Source organism: Somniosus microcephalus, chromosome 13 (assembly GCF_052327205.1).
Source record: "Somniosus microcephalus isolate GS21.2 chromosome 13, FLI_Smic_1.0, whole genome shotgun sequence".
In the NCBI taxonomy this organism is placed as follows: Eukaryota; Metazoa; Chordata; class Chondrichthyes; order Squaliformes; family Somniosidae; genus Somniosus; species Somniosus microcephalus.
Genome location: NC_140999.1, coordinates 150681221 through 150706524, shown reverse-complemented (window position 1 = coordinate 150706524; position 25304 = coordinate 150681221). Strand labels below are relative to the sequence as shown.

At 48.7% G+C, this 25304-nt stretch overlaps 1 protein-coding gene across 1 annotated transcript; it reads left to right on the top strand.

The window, feature by feature from the left end:
- Nucleotides 1-21487: 21487 nt before the first annotated feature.
- On the top strand, nucleotides 21488-24053 carry LOC147108658 (P2Y purinoceptor 1-like). The gene has a single exon (XM_086006049.1). It carries the CDS (start codon nucleotides 22588-22590, stop codon nucleotides 23608-23610), a length of 1023 nt encoding a protein of 340 aa, XP_085862175.1. The 5' UTR covers nucleotides 21488-22587; the 3' UTR covers nucleotides 23611-24053.
- Nucleotides 24054-25304: the final 1251 nt, after the last annotated feature.

The following is a 25304-nucleotide window of genomic DNA, read 5'->3' as shown; positions in this document are numbered from 1 at the left end:
TTCTGGAAGCCGTTTCTGAGAGAACGAAACCAGACCCACACATATACATATGGATTAGATGCAGATCCAGTCAAGATCGGCCTGGAGACAGAGGCCATCTAAATGTTGACCCAGACAAAAGGGGACAATTTCATATTCATGAGAACAACACCAAGGACTAGATAACGAGATCAGCAGGACATTAAAAACAATGAAGGTCATCCCAGACCAGAGATGGGCCTTTACCGGCCATCTAAAACATTTTAAAATATAATAACTACCCCGCTGTGCTCCCAGCCCGCCAAAAGTTAAACAAAGACTAACCTGATTTTGGGCGGGAAGTGGAGGCTCCTGAAGGAAAAGTATGCATTATGATTACCGAATTTAGCCAAACCATTACATATATACTACAGTATAGATGGAAATTTCTAAAACACCATAGTCACACAAGAATACGGGGGAGATATGAGGCCGATTGCCTATTACTCCACCCAACAAGCCCCCATAGTTAAAGGAATGGTGAGATGCATGGTGGCTTTAGACGGTGCCGCATGGGCAGTGCAAATCTGCGAGCCAGTCACTATGTCAGGACAGCTGATAATACATACACAATATACCTTGGTGGACCTGCTAAGCACAGGCAAAATGAAATCCATTTCAGCCTGAAGAAGGGCAGCTTGGGAAGCAGTATTAATACCCAAGGACAGCTCAGTCCAGGTTATAAGGGAACATAGTCAATCCCGCGGATGGGATGTTATCGGAAGGTGAAGCACATGAGTGCCAGTTAGTAATAAACGAGGTGATCAGAGGAACTATATTGGAGACACCCCTTGAGAGTCCCAAGAACACCTTTTATGTAGACGGATCACGCCGGTACATAAATGGAGAGCCACACACTGGTTGGGCAGTAGTATCCGAGAATGGAGCAACAGTTGCCATGGGGGGATTAAAAGGAGGAGTCTCAGCACAAGTAGCAGAATTAGTGACCCTCACTGAAGCATTAAAATTAGCAGAAGGAAAACGAGTAAATATATATATGGACAGTAGATATGCATTTGGAGTGATACACGATTACATGACAGCTTGGAGCAGGAGACGATATGTAACCACCGGAGGGGGACATATAAGGCATGAAGAAATAGTTAGAGAATTAGTGGCAGCAGCAAAAGGACTGAAGGAGGTAGCAGTGATTAAGATAAAAGCTCACCACAAGATAGAGAATGAGCACCAGAAAGGGAACATGTTAGCCGATGAAGCAGCTAGAGCAGCGGCAGGCACCGAAATCCCGATATCCGTAGCAGCAGGCAGAATAGGAGAAGAGGAGGTGAACATTAAGGGAGTACAGGAAGAAAATGGTATAGAGGAGCAGGAACATTGGACAAAATTTGGAGCCATTGGGGAGGGGAATGGAATATGGAGGAAAGATTTACGAGTAGTAGCTCCTCGCTGTATCCAAGAGAACCTGTTAAAAATATACCACGAGCCTGATCATGGAGGGCAGAACGGGATGATAACAGATTAAGCAAAGATTGGTGGTGGAGTGGCATGGGACAGGATGTAGCAAGACATTGCTGACGTTGCATCATTTGTGGACAGCTTAACCCTGGGAGGCCCATAAAGGTTAGAATGACATACCAGCCTCAACCCAAGGGCCCCTGGGAAAATATCCAGATAGACTTTACCGGTAGTCGAGGGAAGAAATACTGCTTGGTGATTATAGATCAGTTCACTAGGTGGGTAGAAGCATTCCCAACCCGAGACTGCAGTGCAAAGACAGTGGCCCAAATACTCACATATGATGTAATCCCAAGATGGGGGGGTCCCGCTGCAGATCGACTCGGAGCAGGGAACACACTTCACAGGAAAGGTCATGAAGGAAGCCTGTAGACTACTAGGAATAAGGCAGAGATTCCATATCCCATATCACCCACAAAGTTCAGGAATGGTAGAACGCATGAACCGAACCCTAAAAACAGCATTAGCCAAAGCTATAGCCAAAACAGGACAGGAATGGGTGGACGTCCTTCCATGTATCCTAATGAGACTAAGAGCAACCCCAAACAGAGTAACCAGATTAACACCGTATGAACTCATGACCGGACGAGCAATTCACTTATCGGAGGGAGTAGCATCCGGCAGCGAGGGACTGGGACCCTTGAAGGATAGAATTAGGAGTTATGTTCAAACATTAGATAACCAGTTGAAAGAACTTAGACAAGAGGTAAAGGCGCAACGGGACAGTACAGATAAGGATTACCAACCCCAAGGGGTATTAGAGCCCTTACCACAGATGGGCGAATGAGAGTTTGTCAAAGTCGCACCAGAACGATCAGGATTCTCCCCTAGATGGACCGGACCATTGGAAGTCATCATGACCAGTGACACATGCGCATGTGTAGACATGAGAGGAAAAGGTAGATGGAAACATTGGACACAACTGAAATGATATAGCATTAATCCAAACGATCTTAAATCACACAGGAAAGATGGACCAGACGCCAAAGATGTACTAACATCTGGTGATGACCAGATTTCTGCTTAAGTTACAGGTAACATGGGCCTCGGACGACGGACACTTGAGGCACCCACCCTAAGTTCTACCCACAGAATGTTGTCTCTATACACCACGATCCTGATAGTACTAGGGACACTATAAGACGCCCTAGGAACAGAAAACTTCTGAGAAATCGCAAACATCCAGAGGGACCAGGGAGACTTGAATTACTGACAAGTCCTCGTCGGAGAGAGAGTATATCTGACGGGTATATTCCAGCGGAAGGGCACCAAGTACTCCAATTTTCCCGGAACGGGCCAAACTTTTTGCGGGTGTAAGGGAACCCAACCCACGATATTGGGCGTTGAGTTAAAGTACAATAGGACCTTGTGTATTGAATGTGGTAGTGATAGGGTATCTGCGAGCCTACGGATATATCAGAGATGCATGTGGATTAAGTTTAGTCAATGACGTGCTGACTGGCGTAAATATCGGCACATCCCTTATAAATGCCCTGGATATTCAATCCGTGAAAGCAAGCTCAGAGAGTCTTAAAGAGACCATGCGGATTTTGCTCCAGAGGCACAAAGGTGACGTCCAGACGGGAGTAGACCTAGGACAGGAGACCATGAAGGCATTATTACAGGGACTTGTGATAATGGAGGGGCATGCTACCACTATTAACCGCTTGATTGATGGAGAATGCGAGGAGGCCACCAATGGGGTGAAGCGAAACACTTGTCACGCATATGGTGGATGGATGATAGGACAAGTCCGACATAACCTGGACCAGATGCAGACAGGCAGGGTCCCCGACTGGATTAATAGTACCCACCTACTGTAGTTGGCACAGCACCAGGATCACTGGATGGCTGTATACTAAAGGGCATGACAAGGGTCTACCCTGTGACAGGTGGGTGCACTGACTCTCACACCTCACTAATAGGGATAGTGCTTATGATCCCAGTAATGACTGGAGATGCAAAACCATACCCACAGTATGTGGTGGAGAACATAGGATTGATATGGGGAAGGGATTACCTGCGGTATTACCCAGTGGATCAATAGGCGAGCTAAAGAAACAGAACCATGAGAGGGATCTCATGGACTGGGTGCCGCAGGGAAGGAAGCCTCATGATCTGCCCACACCCGGTGGGACAAGGTAGTAAGGATGGGTACGGGATCAATCAGACTGTCGGATGTGTGCAGGAAATAAGCCCAGCGGAATCTGAACCGACCCACTCTGCCTACTGGGGAAAGGGCGAGTACTGCGTAACGACAAATCAATGGACGTACAATTATGGGGGACTGACATGTAATATCACTAACCTCAACTTCTGCTTCACCCCCAGCCTACCCGTGACAATCGGGCGTGCATGGATGACGTACATTCACACACGAAAAACGGTCACCCGGAATCTAACAGACGAGATAAGAGCGGACCTGGGACTATACGAAGAACACCTCACCACGCCCATTCCGCATCTCCCAGAGGATCTAAAAAAACCTTAGGGACCCTCTGCAGGAGAACACTAAATGGTACCACCTCCTAAAACAAGAATTACAGGAGCTAGACAAGGAGATCAAAATTGAACTCCGTAAGATCCCATGATATGAAAAGGCCAGGAACTGGGGCTTGAACGTAGATATCCACCCTTGGATCCGCATCATCTCTCACATACTGGTAGCACTACAACTAGTATTAGCATTAGGTTGGCTTACAATGACTTGTGCTGCTTGCTTGAAACGCAGGAATAAAACCAAGGCAAAGGCGATAGTTAAGGAACAGAGTAAGCTGCTCAAACGTGTGCAAGACGAAGGAATTATTTAGCTCTAAAAGCATTAGGTGTCCCCAACCTAGCAGCTGGCCACTGCAAGCGAGGCAGGACGCCTAAGGCAGTATTAGTAGTAATTGGTCATCTTGGGTAGGTTAGCCAAGGACCAAAAGGGGGGACTGAAGTGGGACATCGGCGTCCTTCAGGAATTAAGGGGTTAACAATGCAGCTTACACACTAGAAATGGTTGAGACAGAAACCGGCGGAGACAGCTCAGACATGCTGACCACATGGTCTCGATGCTTTTCAAGATTAGATGAAACTAGCTCAGAAGCACCATCTATGATTAACCACAAACTATGGAAATGCAGACATGTGGTTTTACTAAAGGTTACAAAATATAACAACAGGTGAGATCATAAAGATCATGGCCTAGAAATTCAGTGGGCCTTGCGCCCACTTAGCGCCTAAAGAGGTCTTCTGCGCCGGCGGGGTTGGTAGCGCGGAAATTGAGTGCAGCGTTAATGGCGGCGGTAGCCGATAGCGCTGCGCCGGCACCGATGACGTCATCGGTGTGCGCAGCGCCCCGGTTCCGCCCCGATGCCGGCCCGACGCCCATATTCAGTTGCAGCCGCCTCTTCCGCAGCGGCCGCAAACAACGTTCGTGAAACACGGCCTTCATGCAGCGTTAGTGGGGCGCATAAAGGTGGAGGTGCGGCCGGCCGCTTTTTCGGCGGCCGCCTGCCCGCACCTCCCTCCCCGGCCTCCTACACCACCCCCCCCGCGGCATTGGTGGCTGATTCCCGCGAGCCCGGCACTTCTCCGTGGTGCCGGGCTCATTTGCCGGCAGAATCCAGCGGCGATCTCACGGCTGCAGGCAGCTCCTCCTTAAGAGAAGGAGGAGGCCTGCAGTACCCCAGCCTGCCGCACCGCATCGGGTGGCGCAGCGGCAGCTGGAGCGCTGAAATTCACTTTCAGCGCCCCAAGCAGAGGCGGGCACACCCTGGAACAGCGCCCGGTTCCGACTTGGGGCGCTAAAAGTGAATTTCTGGCGGGCGCAACGGACTCCGGGCGCTGCGCAAACTTTTGGGCGCAACTGAGCTGGCGGGGCCATACCTAATTTCTAGGCCCATGTGACATGAGTTAGAATAAAATATAGGCGAACGGTTATGTGACGTGAGATAGGGAATTAGCCAATCAGCAACAGTGCACGCGGGCCTTAGGCCAATTAAAACTGTGTAACGGGATCGTGCACGAGGCTGAGCTTGTATGATTAAGTGTATAAAAGATTGCTTAAAATTTGTCACAGCGGCGAAGTCTTCTGGTGCGCCAGTAGAGATTATCTCTCCACCGGTGTAATAAAGACGATTTGAATAACGATCTAAAACCTTGTGTCGAGTGTTGGTTTAAAATACTCCACAACACAGGTGATGATAATGTAATGCTAAACTTACAACAACTTTATGTCTATAATAAAAATGTTGCATATGCCTTGGTTCTGGTCTGTGCTACATTGGATGCGATATTTATTATATATATTTCTGTGAGATTAATGTTTACCTGTCAACATACAACATTCTTTTTAAGTGGAGGAACTTAGGTGAAGGACCAAGATCTACTGTGTAGGACAACAAAGTTGGAGACAGTAGAGGAGAAAACAATAAAAATCAGGAAATGGAAATTTGGTGACATCAAACTGTAGTTCTGAAGGTCTAACGATTATAGAATGAAAGCAAGATTGAAGGAGACAATAAACTCTAGCTTGGAATTCCTTGGAAAGAATGAGAGAGTAGGATTATGCAGCTCAAGATTTAATAAAATAGCAAAATACTGCGGATGCTGGAAATCTGAAATAACAACAGAAAATGCTGGAAATACTCAGCAGGTTTGGCAGCATCATGGAGAGAGAAACAGAGTTAACGTTTCAGGTCAATGATGCTTTGTCAGGGCGGTCATCGACTTGAAACGTTAACTCTGTTTCTCTCTCTACGATGCTGCCTTACCTGCTGAGTGTTTTCAACCTTTTCTGTTGTTATTAAAGATTTAATGGGCTCGATTTTGCCAGGCCCAAGGAGGCGGGTTTGGAGGCGTGTGAGGTCTTAAATTTGCAAAAAAAGGGCGGGCGGCTCCAATCCCACCTCCAGCCTGCCTCTGACCAATTTTCCCAAAAGCGGGCTTTCAGACCCCATTTCGATCCCGCCTCCAAGAGGCGGGATAGGCCCTTAAGGCCCTTAACAAGCACTTAATTGCCTCTATAATGCCATTTTGAGAGGCCTTTCTAACTTTAATACATTTATCCCCTTGCTGCACGTCTCCTCTGGAACACGGCAGTTAATCCTGACAGACTCACAAGTGGATGGCTTACTAACAGCTGAGCACCACCATTAAAAAGGAGTTTTCAACAATGATCATTTGCAGGTGGCAGAACTTTGTTTTCTCAGGTCTGGGAGAACTTTTAGCAGGCCTACTCATTGTGGAAGTTTTGAGGCTGAGATCCATCTCCAGTAGGACCTCCTGGCAAACCCCTCTCCCCACCTTGACTGAGCGCTTCCTCAACTGAGGTATATGCCTGCAGCACGGGAACCATTTATTTCCTTTCTTCCTGGACATCAGATTCGGACGAAGACCAGCCACGGCAGCAGCAGAACCCGTAACAACAGCAGCACCAACAGCAGGAGAAAGAACAGGAGCGCCAAGCTGCTGCTCACCCACCTGAAGCTGCACAGGCCAGAAGGCGCCAGTGCATGGAAGCACGTCGTTGCAGGAGATACCCCAAAACAGGGTTTACAGACAGAAGATGAGCTACATCAACATGACAGAGCAGCAGTGCCAAAGGAGGCTCAGACTTTCGAGAGAGGTAGTGGGTGACATCTGCATAATGCTACAGCAAGACCTGGAGCCCAGAGGAGCGGGTGGACACCCCTTACCAGTGGCCGTCAAAGTCACCACCACACTCAATTTTTTTGCTTCGGGATCATTCCAGGGATCATCTGCAGACATCAGTGGCATCTCCCAGGCTGCCGCGCACACTTGCATCACGCAGGTAACTGATGTCCTCTTTACCAACGCGCACAATTACATCAACTTTTCCAAGGATCAAACAAGTGTAACCGCGCGTGTGGTTGGATTTGCTAATCTAGCAGGCTTTCCAAGGGTGCAGGGCATCGTTGACTGCACACATATGGCCCTTAAGGCACCCCATCACAATCCAGGTATTTTTGTCAACCGCAAGGGCTTCCACTCCCTCAACGTGCAGCTGGTGTGTAACCACAATAAGGACATTTTGCATGTTTGCGCCAAGTACCCTGGCAGTTGCCATGAATCCTTCATCCTGTGGCAGTCTAGTGTGCCTCCGCTCGTCAGTCCACCGGACCAATTTTGCGGATGGCTAATTGGAGACAAGGGCTATCCCCTGAAGACGTGGCTAATGATGCCGTTGAGGAGGCCAGCCAACGAAGCTGAGGAGTGCTACAACTCCAGCCACATTTCCACCAGATCCATCATCAAGCAAACCATCGGCTTGCTGAAGATGCAATTCAGATGCCTTGACAGATCAGGTGGAGCCCTGCAGTACTCAGCAGCCAGGGTCTCCAGAATGGTCGTGGTTTGCTGTGCACTTCACAACATGGCACAGCATCGTGGCTTGCAGCTGCCTGAGGTACAAGTGGCTCATCGCATAGCCTCCTCAGATGAGGATGAGGATGATGAGGAGGAGGAGAGCGACAACAAACAGCTTGTGGCGGCGCATCAACCAGCGGCAGCAGGACGCGAGCACATTGCTGCCCGGGATGCAAGGGTTGCACTCATCTTGGCCAGATTTGCTTAGCCTGCCCAATCAAACACATTTGCCTCGCACCTTTTTACCACACCATCGACAATGGGCAATAACCTACAGCTTCCTATCACTCTGACCACCATACTGACAATTCCAAGTCGCCCTGAGCCCTCAATGTGGAAGTCCCATTTGCGAAATGACACAGCCCACAACTTCAACAGTTTGCCATCAAGTTATTTTATCACATAAATGCACGGATGGCTTTTCCAAAATAAACACAACAGAACATGCAAGTGAGTACCCTTGTGACTACTTGTGCTTTATCTTCCTCTTACACGTGCTCCTACGTGGTGCTTCCCCTGTGGCTTCAGCAGATGTGGAGGCCCCTTGCTCTCTTTCTTGCTGCTCCTGCCTCGACACCTTTGGCGGGCATCCTCTGGGGTTGCGAGCCTGTGAGGGCTCGGCAACAGTCTGCTGCTCCTGCGGCTGTGCAGGTGCTGAGACACCGATCTCAGTTGGGTGAGGACTCTGGTGCAGCTCTGACCAAGGGCTCTGCAGTGGCATGGTCGTGTGAACGCTTGGAGAGGAGCCCCCACTTCCATATTGTCTGCCACCAACATCCCTCTCATGGGTCAGCCCCACTTCAGAGCAAGCAAATGGCTTGACGGCACCTTGCACTTCAGGGGGGCCATGTGGACCCGTTTCTGCACTGGAAGTCCTACTCTAGAGGACTTCCATGAAGATCTGGTTTCTCTGCTCAATTGCTGACCATCGCTCCTCAAGAGATGCCAGTCTATTCTAAACAATGACCATGTTTTCAAGACTCTAGCGACTTAGCTCCTCCATGGCCGTAGCCATCCTCTCCTCTATGGTAGCCAGCCTTACCATGGAGGTAGCCATCCTTTCCACGGAGTTTGCCATTCTTTCCATGGCGATGCGTTCATGCGCCAATGCCTCCACAAAGGCTCTGCTCATGTTAGCGATGGACTCCTCCATTCGCTCCACACTCGCAGCGACCCTGGAGACAAAACCTGCCAGAGACTCCTGCACTTCTTCCTGGAGTTGCAGCACCGCTCTCCTTCTGGATGGACCCGGAGGCACAGGGTCGACATGCAGCTGAGCCGAGCTGGGAGAGTCCTGCGCCCTCCAACGAAGCCTCTCCACTGCTGTCCCTGTCTCCACCATCTGCTGATGCTCACTTGTGAGCTGTGATACACCAGGTGACAACAATACTCTATGTCCCGAAGATCCCACTGAGATGTGAGTGTCTGCGTTGGTGCTGGGTGCACTGAATTCTGCTGATTCTGTGCCCTCAGAGGTTGCAGCTTCCTCTGAGGAGCCTGGTGGTTCATGCTGTTCCTCCTGGGCAGTAGGGAGGGGGGCTGTCGATGGTCCTGTGGGGGAGTAAAGGAAAGAGTTAGGCATGTGAGATAAATGTTGCATGCACATTGAAGTGTGCAGATTATCAAAAGTATATCTGTTACAGCATTAGAATCAAGATCAGTCACTCATGCAATGTCAATGAGAGAGATGAAAAACTATTCTGTTAGCAGCTTGCTCTGATCCGCCCGACTGTCCGTCCCCCACTTGCGCATCCTCCTCGACTCCCATGATCTCCAGGGCTGCCTACGCTGCACTGGTGAGCTGGGCTATTGAGGGTGGCCCTCCTCCTGTCCTTGCCCTTTCCCTCTTATTGTGGGCTCTCTTTTCCTGCAATGAGGGACACAAGAGTTTGAGTGAGAATGAGTGAGTGTAGAGAATCCATAGCATAGATGCTTAGAAGGACACAAAGATGGAGTGAGGTCCCAAGACCAAGGGCCCTCCCTGTGTATTGTAAGTTATTGTCATAGCATCAGAGTGATAGGGAGTGTGAGGGCTGCATAGTCGAATAGTTAAGTGAATGTGAACATACAGAGTGAGGGAATAGTTAAAGGTGCAGGGATGTAAGGGTCAAGTGGGATGTGGAGGAGGAGATTGACAAAGCAAAGTGCTGGTGATGAGAGGACATGGGGATCAGATTGAGGGTCATGGGGATGGAATACTCACTTTTCCTGTGCGGAGAAGATCAAGAAGCCTCTTTCTGCACTGCAGCCAGGTTCTGCTGCACATTGAGATGGCACTCACCTCCTGTGCCACTTGCAGCCACACAGCTTTGGTCTGTTGGGGAGGTTTTTTCCTCCCTGAAGAAGGAAACAGCACTTCCTTATTAGATCTTGCTCCCTCCACAAGAGCTTGGAGGGAGTCCTCGTCAAAACGGGGTGCACACTTTGGTCTGGTGCTTGCCATGGTTGGAGCCCTAATCTCTCAGAAGTGTAATCCAGAAGTTGTAAGGCAGAAAATGAACCAAGGCTGCTTGCAGGCCTTAAATGCAGCTGCATAGATGACGTCATCAGAGGCAAGTTTCAGGACCAAAACAATCATTGGGCCAGGGGTTCCCACACGCTGGAAATCAAGTGCCCAATTAGGGCAAAATCTCTCAATTGTCCCGCCTGACATTGGAGGCGGGGGCGGGACCTGCCGACCACCTGACCCGACCCCAGCCCACCCCCAATGACAAAATCCAGGCCAATAACTTTGTTCTTCTTTCCGTAAATCTTCTTTCTAGCAAAACCCCCTCTGACTCAACCAGTGCATCATTGGCCACTGCACCGCTCTGTAATGCCTGCCAGAATGTTTCATTCCTGACAAACAAGGCTCTTGCCTTTCACAAATCATTATCAATGAATCTATTAATAATCTGGCCCTGACAGAATCCTGGCTCATGGGTAGTGACTTATTTCCCCTCACTGAGGCAACCTTATCCGTTACACATTCCATCACATTCCCTGCCTAAACTGCCATTGTGGTAGCATAGACGTTTACAGCACAGAAGAAGGCCTGTGGCCCATTTTGTCTATGCATCTCTTTGCTAAAGCAATTCAAAACTAATCTCAGTGCCCTTTTCTCTCTGCAATGCTCTATATATTCTTCTGCTTCAGATGTTTATCCACCTTTCCCTTAAAATATTAAATGAGCTCTGCCTTCCCCTGCTCCAACAACTCTCTGCATAAAGAAGTTTCTCCTAACCTCTTTCATCCCTCTCTTTGTGACAATTTTAAATTGTTGACCTCTCATTACTGACTACCAACCAGGGGAAATAGTCATTCCCTATTTACCCTTTCATAATTTTAAAAAACCTCCATCAGATCTCGTCTTAGCCTTCTCTGCCACAGTGGGAATACTCCCACTTTCTCAAGTCTCACTATATTACAACAGTGATTATATTTCAAAAGTACATCATTAGCTGTAAAGCACTTTGGGGCCTTTGGTGGTTCTGAAAGGCGCTATATAAATGCAAGTCCTTTCCTTTCCCATATCTTTAGTTTTTCATCCTTCATATCAGTCTCATAAATCTTCTCTGTGGCTTTAATGTCTTTTTGATAATGATATGCCCAGAATTGCACACTGTGCCCTAATCATTGCCTTCTACAACTTTATAATTACCCCTTTTTTCTTGCATTCTGGGCCCTGTAGAAAGTATATGCAGACCCTTAATTTTAATATTTCTTGAAATGCTTTGCCAGGTAAAAAGGTTTGACAAAGTGAAATAAAATTGGTGAATGTAACAAGCAGTCTTTCTCTGATAAGGCAGGAAACATGGTTGTGACTGCAGGGGGTAGTGATAGACAACAGAGAGAAACAACAGAGAGAAACAAACCCCCTTAGTTTTGCAGACATGGTGACTTTTCTGAGGTTAAAGGGGAGAAGTCAAACCTTTGAAGTTTTGAAATGCAGAATATGACGTAACTCATGAACCTAATCAAGTGGTTTTGTAAACTTTAGGAGTGAATGAACAATTTTGGGCTACAATAAGGATAAGCCACACAGGATGAGTTAATGTAAACGTTTGACAGCTCAAACAGCTCAGACCAACATTAAAGGAACGTTTCACTATCTCTGAATGATTGATTTAATACAAAGCTGTATAAAACACAGTGGCTAAAGAATATTGGCACTGCAGTCAGAAGGTGATGGTTTGGCCAGTCATCTCGCCTACAGTCGGAAGGAGGGGCCTGGCCAGTCTTTTCGCTTATGAGGGCCTACAATCAACGCTGGACGGATCATCGGGAGCCGGTTGTATGTATGATTTCTTACAATATTATTGGTGAACTGCTTGAATAGTGGTTGGGGTTTTGAATCTGTCTTAGGAACAATAAAAGGTTAAAGACAGAATCCGTGTGTCTGGTGTAATTTCTCACAAGTCTCAAGTCCAAACTCTATAACCTGTTGGACAGGGCGAGGGGTAATTCTGCACGTTTTGCAGCCCCTTTTTATAAAACCCATTAATGACCTGGATTTTGCAGTCAGCGGCGAATGAACGGCGCCAGCCATTTATTAAACTTACACGTGCCCACAGACTTTCTATGGGCTTTTGCACTGGAGCCTGCAGTGATTAGAAATCCATTTCAGTGCGACGCCCTCTACAGGGGATCTGAGACAGGACAAGCAACTGTGTATCTCCTTATCCAATCAGATTGAAGAATTCTTAATAAGAGAGTCTAAACCAGGAAGTGTAAGCTAGAATAGAATTCAATGCCAAATCAGGTACAGAAAGTGAAATAAAGGGAGTGAAAGAAAGATGGGATTAAGAGAGAGATAAAAGAGAAAAAAAGAAAAAAGTTATTTCCTTTTGTTTAAATCTCCAACAATAATTAAAATCTGAAGGAATGAGACTCCACACTTGTAAAAGTTCATTTTCAGTGCCAGAGAGGTTGTTTGGCAGTAATTAAGACTTATCACATCATTAAATATTTACTTCTACTGGAATGGCCAGGCCCTAACTTTCTCTGGCATGTTTTGTGGATATCTAACAGCATTGTGGGTGTACCTACACCATATGGACTGCAGCGGTTCAAGAAGGTGGCTCACCACCATCTTCTCAAGGGCAATTAGGGATGGGCACTAAATGCAGGCCTAGCCAGCGACGCCCACATCCCATCAATGAATATTTTAAAAAAGTATCGCAACTTCACGCCCTTCCATGGCCCGTATTTTGTGGTAGAAATAACGGTGAGGCTATCAGCACTCACTGTTATTAAAAAGTAAATCGGACAGCAACTTCCTGTGACCGCACATGTGCATTTAAATTCAAAAATCAGGAAATTGTTGTCTGAGTTGCTCTGCTCCTCCAGAAGCTTTGCTATAACAGTATCTCGCCAAGAGACTCAGCATTGAAACACATGGAACAGCATGAAGTTGGGGTACTTACGTGATAGATACCCACTAAACTCGCCAGAAAAGTTAATGCTTGTCCATTCAAGTCTAAGTGAATTTTTAATGGTCTTAATTACTGACAAACAACCTCTCTGGCACTGAAAATTAACTTTTACAAGTGTGGAGTCTCATTCCTTCAGGTTTTATTTTATTGTTGGTGAGTTAAAAACATTAAAATATTAACTTTTTTTACTTTTTCTTTCTCTTTTATCTATCTTTCTCTTAATCCTGTTTTTCTTTCCCTTGCTTTGGGCTGTAATTTGCGGCCCCTACAGATGCATATGAAGTGCGCACGCGCCCGTAAGGGCCTCACAACTTCCGGGTTTAGGCATGCGCTAAAACCCGGAAATTGCGATCTGTCAAGAATTTTCTTGACAGATCATCCGCATCCCCAGGAAAAGGGCATCCGCGGGTGGAGAGTTGGGCTATTTGCCCAACTTCTGCCCAGTGAATGCCCGTGTAATTCTTATGCCTGGTAAAAGCAGGCACAAGGCCTGCTTTTACCAGCATATGAGTTTTAAAAAACGGAAACATAAAATTTTATTAATATTATATACATTTAAAAACCTGTGAAATAAGGTAAGTTTATTTTTAGCCCCTTTAAAACATGTAAATTTATTTTTCAAAAAATTTAATTTTTTTTTAAAATATTTAATTAAATGCCATTTTAAGTAATTTTAAATATGTGATTTTTTTTTATTTGATGTTGAGGTGTATTTTTTGGGGTATTCCCATTCATGCTTATGGGTTTCCGTACATACAGAATCCCCATTAGTATGAATGGGGTTTCCCTTCTGTCATTCGTTGGTCCAGCCCACGTGATCCTGGGGCACTCGTGAACCGCCTACGCCCCTGGGATATGTGGACCTCCTCCCACGGGTACCCAGAGAGCCCCAAGAACGCGAATCTCCAGGTACACGCGCATTTTATTTGCAGATCGGAAGCATTTCCCTGCGGAAAGCCTCCGATCACAAATCCAGGGCCTTTATTTTGCTTTCTGTACCTGATTTAACATTGAATTCCCTATTCAACTTACACTTCCTGGTTCAGACTCCATGCACCACACAAAGGCCGCAATTTTGTTCCTGGAGGCGGGATGGTTGCGGGTCCACTGGTCGGCGGGTTCCAGACCCGCTCCCGTTTCAACCTGCCCTGCAGTTGAAATTTTGCGTTGATTGGCCTCGTTAAGGCTGACGTGTGGGTTCTCCAAGGCAATTGCTGGATGCGGGTCAGCTGCTCGCTTCTGATGAAGCGATGTTGGACTGATTATTTAAAGGGGTCATGTCCCCTCTGCAGAGTCATTTCCATTTTGTTCCCTGAAGTGCTGGCTGCTGCAGGCATGGCAGCGCAAAAACCTAAGGCTGCTCCCCGCTTCAATGAGGACTCCCTCCATGCTCTTGTGGAGGGAGTAAGAGGATGTAAGGAGGTCCTCTTCCCTGGAGATGGAAGGAGGAGGCCTCCTCAGCATACTAAGGTAGCTTGGCTGCAAATTGCTGAGGTGGTCAGTTCGAGGTCGGTCTACATATGCACCTGGGTGCAGTGTCGCAAGATGTTTAATGATCTGTTGCGATCAGCAAAAGTGAGTATAACATTACACTTTCCTTCCATCTGCCTCCCATCTCTTCTCAGCCCCATCACTTTGCATTGGCAACCTTCCCCTGCACATCCCAACTCACTCTAACATCCTTGTACCCTCACCCATCCCTCTTTCTCTGTACAGAATCGTATCACCATCTTACTATGTACCACTCACACTCTTATGCAATGCCAACAACTAACAATGAACAGGGAGGGAACTTGGTTTGTGCACCTCACTCCTTCATAGTCTCCCTGTAAACATCTATGTCATCCATTCTTTACACACACTATCAATCTCTGTCAAACTCCACTTGTGTCCCTCATTACAGAAGAGAGCCCACAATAAAAGGGAGAGGGGAGGACAGGAGGAGGCCCACCATCCCTGGCGCACCTAATGAGTGCTGAGGAGACAGCCCTGGAGATCGTCGGAGGTGCAGAGGAGCTGGAAGTGGGGGACAGAGAGATGGGCATAGACGAGCAAGCTGGTGACAGATTTGATTTCCAACCCTCTGATTTAGCATTAATGAGTGACTAATATGGGATATGATGTTCATAGAGATTGAGTGCTAAGCATCTGCACAATGGGATATGTCTGCAACATACATTTCACTTGTCTAACTCATGCCTTTACTCCCACACAGGACCATCAAGAGTCCTGCTCCCCACTGTTCAGGAGGAAGAGCAGGAGCACTCCTCAGAGAAACCACCAGCCTCTGAGGGAGCAGCATTCAGCACACCCAGCACCAGCGCAGAAACGAGCACCTCGGTGTTTTTTTTGCAAGATAGTGTTGTCACCTGGTGTATCACAGCTCACAAGTGAGCAGGAGCAGATGTTGGAGACAGGTACAGCAGTAGAGAGTCCTTGTCGGAGGCCACAGGGCGCTCCCAGCTCTGTGGACGCTGTGCCTCTGGAACCATCCAGAAAGAGAGCGGTGCTGGAGCTTCAGGAACAAGTTCAGGAGGCTCTGAGTGGATTTGCAACCACAGTAACTGCGAGTGTGCAGAGAATGGAGGAGTCCATCTTAAACATTAGCAATGCCATGGTGAACGCTATGGGCAATCTAGGTGACACCATGGAAAGGATGGCAACCTGGTGGCTCTTCTAGATAGATGGCCAGCTATGGAGGATAGAAGGCCATCTATCATGGAGAGGAACCAGAGGTACATGGATGTCCCGGTTATGAGGACTGTCAGTACAGAAACGGGTCCACATGGCCCCACCGATGTGCAGCAAGGTGCTCTCCAGCCACTTGCTAGCAGTGAAGTGCGGGTGATCCATGAGAGGGACGGTGGTGTTCGAGCACAAGGATGTGGGGCCTCCTCTCCAAGCACTCACACTCCCTTGCCACTGCTGAGCCAACAGAGATGGCATGTCTGCCCCTGCACAGCCGCAGAAGGAGCAGACTTTGGTGGGGCCCGCCAAGGCTCACAAAACCAGAGGACGGCTCCAAAGGCATCTAAGCAGGAGCAGCAGGGAAGTGAGCAGGCTGTCTCCACATATGCTGAAGTCACAGGGGTCTCATAACGTAGAAGCACACATAAGAGGAAGATGACATGTTAATAATCACAAGGGTTCTCACTCGGGTGTTATGATAGATTTATTTGTAAAGTTTCTGTTCTTTGCCAATATTGTAATAAATTGATGTAGAACAAAGGTTTGGCATCGTTGCCATATGTGTGCTGATAATTGGAGGTGGCACAGTTTAGGGTAAGTGCGCCTTTAAAATCCAGCAATGCAGGTTACAGTGGATCTATAGTGCACAACACATACTTGCGGCCTAAACACTGAATGATTTGGGGGGCATATTCTATCAGCAACCTCACAGATTTCTAAATGACAATATTCGAGAGAGCAGCTTTTACATTGCAGTTGCAGCTGTGAAGTCTCCAGCTCGCTGGTGTTCACGTCACACTTACCATGAGTGTTATCGGAACGTCGTGAAATCCAACCCAGAAGCTGGAAAATCCAAATACCCTGTGAAAATAGCTCTAAACTACCACTTAATAGGCAGTTAAGTGCCTTTAATCTCTTTCCCACCGCTTGGTGTCGGGTCTGTTTGCAAATCGGAGACCCGAGACTCGGGAAAGATGCATGGAGGCGGGATCACGACGGGTTCCGAACCCACCATCAATCATTGTGAATTTAACCTCTGACCCGCCTCCAATCTGAGCGCTGGCAAATTTCCAGCCAAAGGATTCTTCAATCTGATTGCTTAAAGAGATACACAGTTGCTTTCCCTGTTCACTCAGGTCCCATCTCCCCTGTAGAGGGCACCGCACTGTTTTGACTCTAATTACCACAAGTTCCAGTGCAAAAGTGCAAAGTCTGTGAGCAAGTGTAAGTGTAATGAACGGCTAGCGTCTGGAGGAGCAGGGCAGGTCGGACAGCAACTGCCCGATTTGGTACGATAGCAAAATACTGCGGATGCTGGAAATCCGAAATAACAACAGAAAACGCTGGAAAAACTCAGCAGGCCAGGGCAGCATCCGTGGAGAGAGAAACAGAGTTAATGTTTCAGGTCGATGACCTTTCATCAGAACTAGAAAAAAAGCAGGAAAAGGAGTAGGTTTTAAAGCAAGTTAGGGGTGAGGAAAAGGGGGAGGGGATGAAAGTGTGATGAAATATATTCCATTCATCACTGCCTGTTTTCTGTGTCTTCTAACTGCCTGCTTTCTGTGTCTTTTCCCTTCCCCCAGTCCTCATGTATTATGCATTGGAATGTGCTGGAACTGGTTGTGTGCAGGGCTCCGCCCATACCTGGCTCCTTTGTAATCTAACTTCAGTCCGGCATCAGCCTTACTTTTGTTCTGCTAACTTCGAGTCTCGGAATAATTGAGGCACATCAATTTTATTAACTCAATTTTCAACACTATGGATCAACTCCTGAAACCCGAACGTTTGGATTTGGATCAACATGCTCCGGACGCATCAGCACGCTTCGGACACTGGTTTGACTGTATGGAATTCTTCCTGGACAATTCCGCAGCCGTCAAAGACGCTACGGACACTGCGAAGATGAGACTCGGAATGCTACGGAATTGGGTAAGCCACCGGGTTTACCCCCTCATCCAAGACGCCGATACGTACCTGGCCGCCTGCAACACCTTAAAGGCGCATTACCAGCAGCCTACGAATGAGGTGTATGCTAGGCATCTACTCGCTACTCGCGCACAGCGACCTGGGGAATCGGTGGAGGAGTTCCTAGGCATCCTGAAAATGCTTGGCAAGGACTGTAAGTGCCGAGATGTAAAAGCCGCAGTGTACACCGACGAGCTTGTTCGCGATGCCTTTATCACAGGCCTCAGCTCCACTCACATCCGGCAAAGACTGCTGGAAAAAACGGGGTTGGACCTGAAACAGGCTGCGGACACCGCGCGGTCCCTGGAGATGGCCCAGAGAAACTCGGACGCCTACTCTTCAGCCCGCGCCGCCCACACCGCCACGTGTGCGCCGAGGGCGCCGCCATCTTGGAAGGCATCTTCCCCGCCCGGCAGCCCGACACCGGCGGGGCCCAGCTCTCCCCCCAGAAGCCCTACGACAGCCGCGACGCGTCAAGGACCCAACTGCTACTTCTGCGGGCAGCCAAAGCACACCAGAAACCTGTGCCCGGCGAAAGGCACCACCTGCTTTAAGTGCGGTAAGAAGGGGCACTTCGGGAAGGTGTGCAGAGGGAACCCCGCCGGAAAACCAACCGCCGGAAAACCCGCCACCGCCGCGTGTGCGCTGTGGGAGCGGCCATCTTGGACGCCATCTTGCCCGACCTCGTGGGGTCCGCCATCTTATGAGCAGACAGCGTGGACGCCATCTTGTCTCGATCAGGGCCCTACAGTGGCATCGGTCACAGTGGACCAGACCAGGCCGCATCCGCTATCCAAATCAATGGTGGACATCGAGGTAAACGGGTGCCGGGTTAAATGCTTAATTGACAGTGGAAGCACGGAGAGTTTTATCCACCCTGAACTGGCACAACAACTCTCCCTAAAGGTGGTCCCTGCTCAGGGTACCATCTCTATGGCCGATAAAACCCAGACATCGACCATTCTGGGTTACTGCACGGTACAATTGTGCGTTAACGGAACTGTGTATGATAATTTTAAAGTATTAATCATGAAGAATCTATGTGCGAGCGTGATCTTGGGTTTGGATTTCCAGTGCAACCACCAAAGCATCACGCTCAAGTACGGTGGGTCCCAGCCGCCCCTCACAGTGTGCGGTCTGGCTACCCTGAAGGTAAAGCCGCCTTCGCTATTCGCGAACCTTACCCCTAACTGCCGGCCAATAGCGACCAAAAGCAGGAGGTACAGCTGGGAGGACAGGCGGTTTATCGCGACCGAGGTAGACAGGCTCCTGAAAGAGCGCATTATTGAACACAGCAACAGCCCGTGGCGCGCCCAAGTGGTAGTGGTAAGGGGTAGCGAGAAGAAACGGATGGTGATCGACTATAGTCAAACGATCAACAGGTACACCCTACTAGACGCCTACCCGCTACCCCGCATATCAGAAATGGTGAACCAAATCGCCCAATACCGGGTGTTCTCCACCATCGACCTCAAGTCAGCGTACCACCAGCTCCCTATCAGACCAGAGGACCGCCCGTACACCGCCTTCGAGGCGAACGGACGCCTCTACCAATTCCTCAGAGTCCCCTTTGGGGTGACGAACGGGGTCTCGGTCTTTCAGAGGGAGATGGATCGCATGGTCGATGACCACCACTTGCAGGCAACCTTCCCCTACCTCGACAACGTCACCATCTGCGGTCACAACCAGCAGGATCACGACTCGAACCTCGAGAGGTTCCTGAAAACCGCACAAAAACTCAACCTCACCTATAACGAGGACAAGTGCGTTTTCAACACCACGCGCCTCTGCATACTGGGCAGCGTGGTGGAGAATGGGGAAATCGGACCAGACCCCGACCGATTGCGCCCCCTACGGGAGCTGCCCCTGCCCAACACTCCCAAAGCCCTGAAAAGGTGCCTGGGGTTATTTTCTTACTATTCCCAATGGGTCCCCAACTACTCCGACAAAGCCCGCCCCCTCTTGAAAGCATCCTCTTTTCCGCTCTCTGCTGAGGCCCACGCCGCCTTCAAAAGCATTAAGCAGGATATTGAGCGGGCCACGCTACAGGCAGTGGACGAGAACACTCCATTTCAAGTGGAAAGTGATGCGTCCGACTTCGCCTTGGCGGCCACCCTCAACCAGGCGGGGCGGCCCGTAGCTTTCTTCTCGAGGACCCTCCAAGGCCCCGAGATCAGACACTCCTCCGTGGAAAAGGAAGCCCAAGCCATCGTGGAGGCAGTGCGCCACTGGCGCCACTACCTAGCCGGCAAACGCTTCACCCTACTTACCGACCAGCGATCGGTAGCGTTTATGTTCAACAATAAACAGAGGGGGAAGATTAAAAATGATAAGATTCTTAGGTGGCGGATCGAGCTCTCCACTTTCGAGTACGACATCATTTACCGGCCAGGGGCCCTTAACGAATCCCCTGACGCCCTCTCACGAGGGATGTGTGCCAGCGCCACCGAGGATCGGCTACAGACCCTCCACAACGACCTCTGCCACCCAGGGGTCACGCGGCTGTTCCACTTCATAAAGTCCCGTAACTTACCCTACTCGATTGAGGAAGTTCGGTCTCTGACCAGGAACTGCCGCACTTGCGCTGAGTGCAAGCCTCGGTTCTACCGCCCAGATAGAGCCCACTTAATCAAAGCTACACGGCCCTTCGAGCGGCTCAGCTTAGATTTCAAGGGCCCTCTCCCGTCCGTCGACCGCAATGTTTACTTCCTGAACATTGTGGACGAATACTCCCGTTTCCCATTCGCCTTCCCCTGCCCAGACATGACCAGCGCCACGGTCATTAAATGCCTCAACAGCCTGTTCTGCCTGTTCGGTATGCCGAGCTATATCCACACGGATAGGGGGGCGTCCTTCATGAGTGAAGAGCTACGCCAGTACATGCTGTCCAAGGGGATCGCCACGAGCCGTACCACCAGCTACAACCCCCGGGGTAACGGCCAGGTGGAGCGAGAGAACGGGACAGTGTGGAAAGCAGTCACTCTAGCTCTAAGGACCAAGGGCCTCCCTATCTCCCGCTGGCAGGAAGTCCTCTCGGATGTGCTCCATTCGATACGGTCGCTATTGTGTACGGCCACTAATACCACGCCTCATGAACGAATGTTTGTCTTTCCCCGGAAATCCACCTCGGGCGTATCCATGCCGTCATGGCTCTCCACCCCAGGTCCGGTACTCGTGCGAAGGCATGTGAGGGGCCACAAGACGGACCCTCTCGTGGAGCCAGTACACCTACTCCACGCCAACCCCCAATACGCATATGTCCGGCACGCCGACGGAAGGGAGGACACCGTGTCCATAAAAGACGTCGCCCCAGCCGGCATCAACAACAACCACGGCAATAGCAGCGACGACGATCACAGCAACCCTTACCCACCCACTATTCTTTCATCACCCCCGGAAGAACATCGACCAACGGCACCCCCACCAACTACCCCTTCAACAACCCCGGCGGCACCCCCGGCAGAGACCCAGGAGGCTACCGGGGACACGCAGCCGACACCCGCGGCACCACAACAGCCACGTCGGTCGCAGAGGACTATCAAACCCCCGAACAGACTAAATCTATAGAAGGGGTGAATGTGATGAAATATATTCCATTCATCACTGCCTGTTTTCTGTGTCTTCTAACTGCCTGCTTTCTGTGTCTTTTCCCTTCCCCCAGTCCTCATGTATTATGCATTGGAATGTGCTGGAACTGGTTGTGTGCAGGGCTCCGCCCATACCTGGCTCCTTTGTAATCTAACTTCAGTCCGGCATCAGCCTTACTTTTGTTCTGCTAACTTCGAGTCTCGGAATAATTGAGGCACATCAGAAAGAACAAAAGGGAAGGTCAGTGATAGGATAGAAAGCAGGAGATAAAGAGACATTGAGAGACATTAGGAGATATTCAAGGCAAGAGAAGGTGGTAATGGGACAGGTTAAGGAACAAAGGATGGCTCTCCTGCTTTCTATCCTATCACTGACCTTCCCTTTTGTTCTTTCATCCCCTCCCCCTTTTTCCCACCCCTAACTTGCTTTAAAATCTATTCCTTTTCCTGCTTTTTTCCAGTTCTGACGAAAGGTCATCGACCTGAAATGTTAACTCTGTTTCTCTCTCCACGGATGCTGCTCTGGCCTGCTGAGTTTTTCCAGCGTTTTCTGTTGTTATGCCCGATTTGGTAACTGCACTTGTGCGGTGGCAGGAAGTTGCTGAGCGCTGATACACTCGACGTTATTTCTACCGCAAATTCCTGGCCGATGTGTTTTTACTGCTGGATCCACCTGCACTCGCACTTTCAAGGCATATTTGAACCCCTACGGCGTCTGTTCATCTAAGGCTTCAAAAAAAAGGAATTATTCTTGGTAATTGCGCAAAACAGTCTTTTCAACTTCGGGAGATAGACAACCTTTACACATACGGAGCGTGTCACTTCCTTTACGCCGCGAAGCGCACAAACACTCCTTTGGGTTTAGACACATTCAGCCACTCACTCGGCAGCGCAGTGGCAGCCTCGCCAGAAGTGGGGATTTACAGAGCCACACCTTGGAGGAAATGCTGCTGACAGAGGCCAGCTCGCCGGTCGTGGTCTTCACTTCCCCTGCCGCGGAACTGTAAGGTCGGATCTGCCACTGGAAAAGCTTCTCGAATTTGCCACTAGTTAAAAGTGACCTGACCATGACGGAGATGAGCACTGCGCTCCCATTTGTGACATCCGAGCCAGTCAACCAGACGCACTGTGAAGTCAACACGCACTTCAGGTATCAATTCCTGCCCGTCATGTACATTATTGTATTCCTGGTGGGCTTCCCGGGCAATTGCTGGGCTTTGCTCGCCATGTGTTTGCAGCGGAGGAAGTGGACCAGCATGACCGTGTTCTTGTTTAACCTGGGCTTAGCGGATCTCCTGTATGTCATCTCCTTGCCGTTCCTGGTGGCCTACTATGCCAGTCACGGCCGGTGGGTTTTTGGCACAGTGTTTTGCCGGATAACGAGGCTGGTTTTCCACCTGAACTTGTACGGCAGCATCGGATTCCTCACCTGTATCAGTGTCCAGCGCTACCTGGGGATCGTGCACCCCATGAAGATGATGGGCAGATGGAAACGCCGACACTCGGCGCTGATCAGTGTCCTGGTCTGGGGGCTGGTGCTCACCCAAACCTCGGTGGATTTATACTTCACCAAAACTAACGCCAACGGCACAAAATGCCACGACACCACAGTGAATGGGCAACTGCAGGACTATATAAAGTACAATCTCGCTCTCTCTGTGATCGCTTTTTTCATCCCCTTTCTACTTATCCTGGGATGCTACAGCCACGTGTTTATAGTTCTCACCAGAAATAACAATGTGGAGCCAGACTTGAAGGATCGCTGCCTCAAACTGGTGCTGATTGTCACAGTGCTGTTTTCGCTTTGTTTCACGCCTTACCACGTTCTGAGAAACGCCAACTTGATTTCGAGATATTTACAAGTCCAGGGGCAGTGCAACCAAACCTTCAGGAACATTTACCTGGTTTACCAGGTGTCCAGGGCCTTGGCCAGCTTGAACAGCGCCATCAATCCGCTCGTTTACTTTCTGGCCGGAGATGACATGAGGACTCGAATCGAAAAGTTTGGGAGAAGAATGAACCGCTCCTTGTCCACAGCGGTTAGTATCCAGGACTCTCCCCGGAAAAGGAAATTGTTTACTGACTTATAAATACTGCACAGATCCACACCTCGACCGCATCTATTGTCCAGTGTGTATTGTTCAGAATGTATCCAAAAGTATTATTTTGTTAATCACACTGCTTCTGTATAACAGCAGTACTGAAATAACAAACTGTTTTAAAAGTTCAGCAGACTAATATACATATACTAGGTGGTGCCGGTGCAAAGTCTGCCCTGTGCCTTGTTGATTGACATTGCGGGACGGAGAGAGAGAGAGGGAGGGAAGGAGAGGGAGAGAGGGAAGGAGAAGTGAAATCCCTGTTCTATGCGGACGACCTGGTTCTGCTGTCTCCCACGGAACAGGGATTACAGCAACAACTAGACCTACTCGACAAATACTGCCAAAATTGGGCTCTAACAGTAAATCTAAAGAAAACCAACATCATGATTTTTCAAAAAAGGCCCAGATGTCAGGAAAACAAATACCAGTTTACCCTCAGTGATACCGCTATAGGACACACTATGAGCTACACCTACCTTGGTCTAACTATTACAGCATCAGGGAGCTTCAGCATAGCAGTGAATGCACTAAAAGAAAAAGCCCGAAGAGCCCTATATGCAATAAAAAGAAAATTCTACAACATCCAAATCCCAATCAAAATCTGGCTCAAAATATTTGACAGCATAATCCTGCCCATTGCACTGTACGGTAGTGAAGTATGGGGCCCGCTAAATCACCAAAACTACACTAAATGGGAAAAACACACAATAGAAGCCCTACATGCAGAATTCTGCCGAAGCATCCTTCGCACCCAAAGAAAAATGCCAACAAATGCATGCAGAGCCGAACTAGGCAGATACCCACTGATAATAAACATCCAAAAACGAGCACTAAACTTCCTAAATCACCTCAAATCTAGCTCACCAGACACCCTTCATTTCAAAGCCTTTCAGACCCAAGAGCTAAACCCAGAAAAGAGTCCCCTGAGTCCCCTGAGTCAGCTGCTACTGAAACTAAGTACTCAGCCGGACCCTGACCAGCCCCAGACCAACACAGCCGTCCAAACACCAATCCGAGTGAACCAAATCATTAAACAATGCAAAGAAACCTACCTGGAACATTGGAACAAAATAACCGAAAGCCAAAGCAGATTAGAATGTTACCGGGCCCTAAAAAGAGAATATAAACTGGCAGACTACCTCACGACCATCAGAGACACAAAACAGAGACAGACCCTCACCAGGTACAGACTAAGCGACCACCAACTGGAAATTGAAAAAGGCAGATACAAGAAATCCTGGCAGCCTAGAGAGAATAGAATATGCGATCAATGTCTGGCCGGCGAGGTTGAAACAGAAATGCATTTCCTCCTAAAATGCGAAAAATTCAACACATCAAGAAACATATTATTCAACAAGCTAAGCCAAACAACCCCAGATTTCAAGGAATTGGATGACCTGTCAAAATTGAGATTAGTCCTAGGAGAAGGAGACAGACCATACCTTGGGGCCAAATATGTAACAACATGTCACAACCTGAGGACTGTTTAAAATTAAGACTGTTTAAAATTAATATTGAACGTACCAAATGATGTACAAAGACTGTTTAAAATTAATATTGTTTAAAAGTAATATTGTATGTACCCAACAAATGTCAAATCGATTGACACCTACAGAATGTTGGAAAACTGTACCTTTTTGCTATGTAAGCTTTGGCAATATGGTTCTCTGTAAACTTTCATG

Excerpts from the sequence above, each read along its gene's own strand:
- LOC147108658 (XM_086006049.1), top strand. The coding sequence starts at position 22,588 with ATGACGGAGATGAGCACTGCGCTCCCATTTGTGACATCCGAGCCAGTC.